The sequence below is a fragment of the Hibiscus syriacus genome, unplaced genomic scaffold, assembly GCF_006381635.1.
Source record: "Hibiscus syriacus cultivar Baekdansim isolate YM2019G1 unplaced genomic scaffold, ASM638163v2 tig00015919_pilon, whole genome shotgun sequence".
Taxonomy (NCBI): Eukaryota; Viridiplantae; Streptophyta; class Magnoliopsida; order Malvales; family Malvaceae; genus Hibiscus; species Hibiscus syriacus.
In genome coordinates, this window is record NW_024062375.1 from 491513 (window position 1) to 498629 (window position 7117).

At 32.9% G+C, this 7117-nt stretch overlaps 1 protein-coding gene across 1 annotated transcript; it reads right to left on the reverse strand.

The window, feature by feature from the left end:
• Positions 1-416: 416 nt before the first annotated feature.
• LOC120208145 lies at positions 417-1791 on the reverse strand. The gene is made up of 4 exons (XM_039207490.1): positions 1531-1791; positions 1151-1449; positions 727-1015; positions 417-452 (listed from the first exon to the last, which is right to left on the reverse strand). The coding sequence occupies exons 1-4, from the start codon at positions 1789-1791 to the stop codon at positions 417-419; spliced, it is 885 nt and encodes a 294-aa protein (XP_039063421.1).
• Positions 1792-7117: the final 5326 nt, after the last annotated feature.

Here is a 7117-nt window from a genome sequence, read left to right on the forward strand (position 1 = left end):
ACAGAAGTGTAGTCTAGTAAGTTTTGCAATGTCATACACAAGAAATGACCCATGTTGTCTGCTCCTATTCATACCTGAATGCCAATCCTTTTGATCATTTCCTCATGAAAGGAGAAGGCTAAAGTGGTCCTTGCAAGAGAAGGGTATGAGGTTCAAATGTATCATATGTGGTAAGGTCAAGGGTCCTTGTTTTATCAGTTTTCAATCTTGTCATTTTGTCAAAGATCTATAACTCTGATTCTTAAAAGAGCTTTTAATCAAGATGATTTTTAAAGAAGGTAGCATTTAAAATGTTTGATTCTCAAGTGACTTACAAAGTTTTTAACGAAAAGAGAAAGAAAAGAAATTCAAACAAGACAATATGCTAGTGCATCAAAAAGTTCGTAGTGGTTGCAATGATTTTTTCTCAGTTTGCATCAGAATGCCCTATCATCCTTTGAATGTCCATGCACCTGAATCGATTAAGTGTAAAACCTTGCGCTTCAATGCCCCATAATTCTCACTAGTATGCCCCGAGCTTCCCATGTGGTAGCTACATATTGCATTAGCATCATGCCCCTCAGGAAATGGGGGTTCTTTCGGTTTAAACCTAAATGGAGTCACGAGATTCTTCTCAACTAGTACTGCGAGCAGCTCTTCATATGTCACCAAAATTTTACTAATAGGGGTCTTCTCTCGGGTCATTTTATAAGGTTTGGCCCCATGATTAGCAGAATAAGAACTCACTGTATTGACATCAGCTCCTTTCTTAACGTCGGTACTGTCAGAGCCTCTTATCTTGCCATTCCTAATGGCATTCTCGATTAATTCCCTGGAAATGAACAGGTCGGCAAAGTTCTTGGTAGCATTTCCTACCAGATGCCCCAGATATGGATCCTTCAAGGTATTCACAAAGATAATTGTAGTCTCATTTTCCAGCAACGGTGGTTGTACTTGTGATGCCACATCGTGCCATCTTTGGGCGTACTGCCTGAAGGTTTCATTGTGTCGTTTTTCCATGTTTTGCAACGTCCACCTGTCAGGTACCAGGTCAGTGACGTGACTATAATGCTCCAAAAATGCTCGTTCCAAATCTATCCATGATTTGATCTGGGATCTGGTCAACTGATTGTACCATTTGACCGCCGTTCCAATCAAACTATCTTAGAACCAATGTATCAGAAGCTTATCGTTTTCAGTGTAGCCCGTCATTCTCATGCAGAACATGATGAGGTGGGCTGATGGGCAAGTGCTTCCGTTGTATTTTTCAAAGTCTGGTGCTTTGAACTTTGGGGGTAATATGAGGTCAGGAACCAAGCTTAGATCCCTTGCATCACTCCCATAGAATGCATTGACCATCTCCTTGGATTTTACCATCTCTTCTATATCTTTCATTCTTTGGATAATCTCTTCATTTTCAGCTAATTCATTTTGGTCAGGGACCTCAATATTAACACAATGTTCACCTGGCTTCAGCCCAGAAGCAGTAGGACAATCAGTGGGGAATGAAGCTCCAATATTATATTATGTGTTCTGGATAGTGAAACAGACTGGTGATCGGATTCCTTGATGAGCAGAGATGTGCTTAGGAATGTGAACAGGCGTGAAACCCAGAGGATGTATGGGGTCTTCCACAGTGGTCTTTCCAGTGATCAAATGTCTCCTAAACATTTCTTCCACCTTGTTCAACAGGTCTAGCTGAGAGTTTGCGATATTAGCCTCAAGTTGTGCTAACTTGTTCTTCATTTCTTCTTGCATATCTTTATGTTCTCTCTCAATTCTGGCTAAATTATCCTCTATTTCTTTAGGCATTTTCTTTCGTCAATGATGATAAGCACTCTTGCTACCAGTATGAACCTAGATCACTGCGATCAGAAACCTTATCTTATTATCATTACTTTAATGAATGAACGCTTTAATGCATGATTCGAAAATGTATTGATGAATGCAAGTGTCATGCAAAATGAATGTATGCATAAGACATTGATCAAAAAATAACTGTTCCTAGAACAATTCTTAAAAAAAAATTCGACAATGTCTCGGTACACTGGGGAAGTAAAAATCTGGTCTATCTACAAGTCGCCTAGCTCCTGCGAGCATCTGAGAACTGCATCGTCTTCAAAGCTTCTATTTCATCTTCCACTTCCAAAAATCTTCCGAGCTGGTTCATGATCTTCAATTGTTGACTTCAGCATCGAATCTTCTTGATTTCAACTTGTTACCTCAGCAGGTATACGTCCGGCTCGTCTCCTTGGTAAGTAGACTCCCTCCAGCTACTCGATCTACATGAAGCATATTCGAAATCCTACCGATCCCAGAGAAAGGCATTGCTGTGATATTGTTTTTCAAGAACCTTCTACATAACCAGTCATTTAAGGATCAATATCTTTGAATGATATGTCATGTTCATGCAAAAATGAAATAAGAGTAGACAAAAGGAAACCAATGTTAGTAGAAACAAAACAAAAATAATCAAGTTAGTTGAAATGATTAGTCCGGAAATATAATTTTAGCATAAATAATTAAATACGAATCAAAGTTGAGACTGAAAAAAAAGGAATACAAAGAGAATTAATAATCCTAACCGTATGATTATTAGTTCGCATGCATTTATTCAAAAAAATAAATTAATTAATAGACAAAAGTTAGAACTTATTTCTCCTTTGTGTACACTTAATTTGGGTATCTACTGACAGACAAAGGTTCGATATAACTATACCTAGGGTGACCGTTCTATGGTTCACTGTATGCATGGTTTCGACTCTATGAGGAAAAAGGTACTCGAATTGTCCTTGATGTTAGTGCCCCCTTGGGCTGCTAAACCCCCGATCCTTACCCATTACAGGCTTAAGCGGATCGAGTTCAATTCGAGAGGATACATTCCCTTATGCCTATGCGGAGAATAAATTCACATGAAGACTTAAGGTATATGAATCCTGAAGGTTACTTGCTAGGCCTGCACGGAGAATAAATTCTCACGAAGGCGTCGCTTTCACCCCCACTTAGAAAGGGTTCAGAGCTCGGGTATATAGCTTATGTTATGCAGATGCCTGTGATGTGTGTGAGGAGGAACATTCAACCCTTTGACTCAAAGAAACGAAACCTCTCGACAACAACTTGGACATATCTGAAAGCAAAAATTCAAATGTTAGTATAACAATAAAAATAATGATGCAATTAAAAACTTCAATAAAAGATCATAAGTTAACTAAAGACTCGAACTCATAATTTTCACCACAACAACAATGAGTAAGTGACTTACAGCCTGACTCTCTAAAATAAGTTCCCAGCGGAGTCACCAAGCTGTCATAACCGTTTTTCGGCGGAACAATTATTTAATTGTTTAAAAAATAGTTACGACTTTTAATTTTGGAAAATTTGGTGATTTGGAATTAAATTAGATAAAATTGAAAAGATTCGTCATCGACCTTTGGATTAGGTTGGTCGAATACCTAAAAATGTCTTTTTAAAAACTATTTTAAGAAAAATCATTTTTTAAGACAAAGGCTGGTTTGCGTTTACCAAAGATTCGATTAAAACGAGTTTGGAAGTCGGTTATGCGTGGGGAAGGATTAACACCCCCACAACGCCCAAAATTGGTACTGTGTCGCTTACACGTTGTATTAATGGTGGAAATCATGAATCAAATATCAAGTTAAAATATGATTCGTTTATTTAATATTGATTGATTTACTTCAAATTAATTAATTAATTAAAAATATTCTTTAATTTGAAAAGAAATCTCGACATTAGCAATCCCTTGGCGGGAAAGCTATTTCATATATTTCTTATTCAAATTCGAAAATTTCATCCTCATAGATTTTTTAAATTTAAATTAAATATAAATTAACTGTCATTCTTTGTGTAAAATAATATAAACAACTCTTTAAAGAAAAATATATTGAATAATAAAATATTTATAATAATAATATTTTAAACCTCGAAATGAAATAAAATAATAAACAAAATAAATTAAATAATAAAAGACTGCCAAATTAAATGTCTAACCAATCTAATAATTTATATATTTCATAAGGTGAAAATAACACAATTTAAAACTTTAAAATATAATAAAACCATATAATTAGGATTAAAATATAAATTATCCAAAATTATAAAATAAAGCTTGAAATAATTAGTTATATTGAGCAAAATAAATATGTGTAACATAATATAGTCGAATTAAAACAAATAATATTTAGTGAGGAATCAACATACAAATTAACTTAAAAAATAATATTATGACAATAGCATAACTAAAATAGGATATTTATCAAATTTCGTGACCAAATTGAATATTACCAAAATATTATAACACTAAAAATCAGTGACTAATATACAATAATTATAAACATTATAACCAAAGTAAAAAAACATAATATATAATAATGTGACTAAAATAAAAATATTAAAAATTAAACACTTAAAACAAAATAAACATATAATAGTTAAAGAATTAAATTTAAAGTATTGAAAATGTAAAGCATAAATAAAAATAGAAAATTAAAGTGATGAAATTAAAGGACTGAAATTAAATAAATAAAATTAAAATATAAAGTAAAGGATTAAAATAAAAGATATCAAAATATAAAGTCGAAAATAAAATAGTTCAGAAAATTAAAATACAGAATTAAAATGACTAAAATATAATAAAGTAAAGCATAAAGATCAAAATAAAATAAAATGAAAATATAGCAGCTAATTTCGAAACAATAAAAAAATAGATAAATTAGGAACTTAAGTGTAAATATGCACCTAAATTATAGGGATTATTTGATGATTAGCCCTTAAAATAAATGGACAAAGTAAAAAAAATCCCAGAAACCAAGGATCTGACACATGATTTTCCCAAAAAATTAATATGAAAGCCCCATTTTATATCATTTCCAATAACCTGTGAATAGCAAAATTCCCTCCCCTTTTCTTTCATTTACTTCTTCATGGCTGAGAAGGCATCTCTCCCCTCTCTCACGAACGATGCCTCCCCAATGACCAAGGGCATCTAACGCCGGCCACCACAAAACAGTGGTTACCCCGATGACCGGCGACCGACCACCAAACAAAGGTAAAGGTCTAAAACTACCCTAGGTTTTACGTTTTTATTTCTGTTCGAAAAAGAATAAGGAAAAAACTAAAAACGAAACTAAAAAAATAACCTTGAAATGTTCTTGTTGTTGTGTATGGATTTTGAATGAAAAAAGAAAATATAGATAATTGTTACAAAATAACCTCCTCTTCCAGAGAAAAGATGAAATCCCCCCTTTTTGCCTTACAAGGTTTTTCCCGTAAAACCAAAAACCCCCTATTTTTCTTTATTGGTTCTGTTAATTCCTCCCCCCTATTTCGTTCGTTTCTGCCCCCTTTTAATCTCACTGAATGGTATTCATCATTGATGTAGTGGAGAATTAGGTTCGTTCTTTTATATTGTTTTAGTGGGATTAAATGGGATTTGGGTGAGTGAGTGGGAGTATTATCATGGGCATAGGTAGTGGGTTAGGTTTATTTAGTGGTTTAGGTAAAAATTTGAGTGGGATTATGGGAATGGTGGAGGCATTGGTTGCTTGGCTTCAACTGAGAGCTGAGTTGTTATATAAAATAAGAAAAATGGTTCTTACAATGAAGAATATTCAATTATTTAAAAATATCGAGACCAGATCTTAGATAAGTTCTAACAATCTTTTCTCAAAACATTTAAATAACCGAATATTTCTTTTTCTTTCGTTCCCAAATTTTAAGTGAGAAATCAAATTTTTAAAGTTTCAATGTTGGGATACACTTTTAATTTAAAATCGTCGAAAGCGGCTCTCTAAAAAGTTAAGACAAATCCCTCAAAACAATTTTAAATTAAAAGGGTATTACCCTTAATCCAGTTATGTAATTATATGTCGAGTTATGCACGTGAAGATATCGTACCTATTGTGCAAAATGATGTCGTGTGATCACATACACATTGAAGAATACATAAAAAGCTATCATATGAAGTGACATTTTCATGCAAAAAAATTATATACATATATTTTTGTACTATAATATATAAATTATACGTGTAGTAACACATAATACATAAAGGTGGAATGTGATGTAATGACTAAGTCATATTTAACATAAATTTATGCATAAAATTCATGAACTATTATTTAATACGAAAAGGGGAGGTATAAAATATTTATCGCTTTTATATATTATAATATGTACATATGGTGAAGGGAATATTCAATAAATAATATGAAAAATAAATATATATATATATAAATATTTAACATATATATATATATATATATATATATATTCATACACGTCATTCATTAGCTCAAGCAACAACATCAAACCTAGAAGCTTTTCATACTTCAATCAGGCACACCCAAACACACACGAAATTACATAAACGCATAGCGAAAGTTGTCGAAACCAGCTTCTTATTTACTCGAAAACAGTATTAAACAACATTGTAAGCATAGGCGAGGTATGTACCGAGCGTTTTGATCACCTCGACTCCCAGATCCAACAACGCCTGCGGTGTCAAAATATTGTTTGTCAGCTTCACGTACGAGACAGTCAGATTCACCGTGGTTCCCACGAGCTTTTGATCGACTTCGATTTTGATGGTGAAAGTGCTGAACTCAGTCGACAGGTCCCCCTTCTTTGCTTTGCAGGAATGACTATTTATCCTCTTCAAAGAGGATCTTCTTTCCCTTATTAAGAGATTTGAAAATCTCTCCTCATAAAATAGAGATTATTTTCCTTCTTAGATTGATTTGGATCTATTATACTTTAGAAAATAATAATATTATTTTCAAAAGATTATTATTCTTGCCATAAAGCTCATATTCTCTTGAAATAAAGCTCATCGATCGGTATATGGAAACATCATCGACATGTGACCGGTCGCGGGGCTTATAAATAGGTTGAAGGATGTAATGGACCTCGAATGAAATTCCTGACAAAATGAGCATCTACAATATATATATATATATATATATATATATATATATATGGACAATCTTTGGGAACATGACCCTCGTTAGTTAAGGCAGGTTTCTATGGATTCCACGTACGAAGTAACATTGCTTTAGCTTTTAAATAATATATATATATATATATATATATATATATATATTAAATATATTAAAAAAATCTT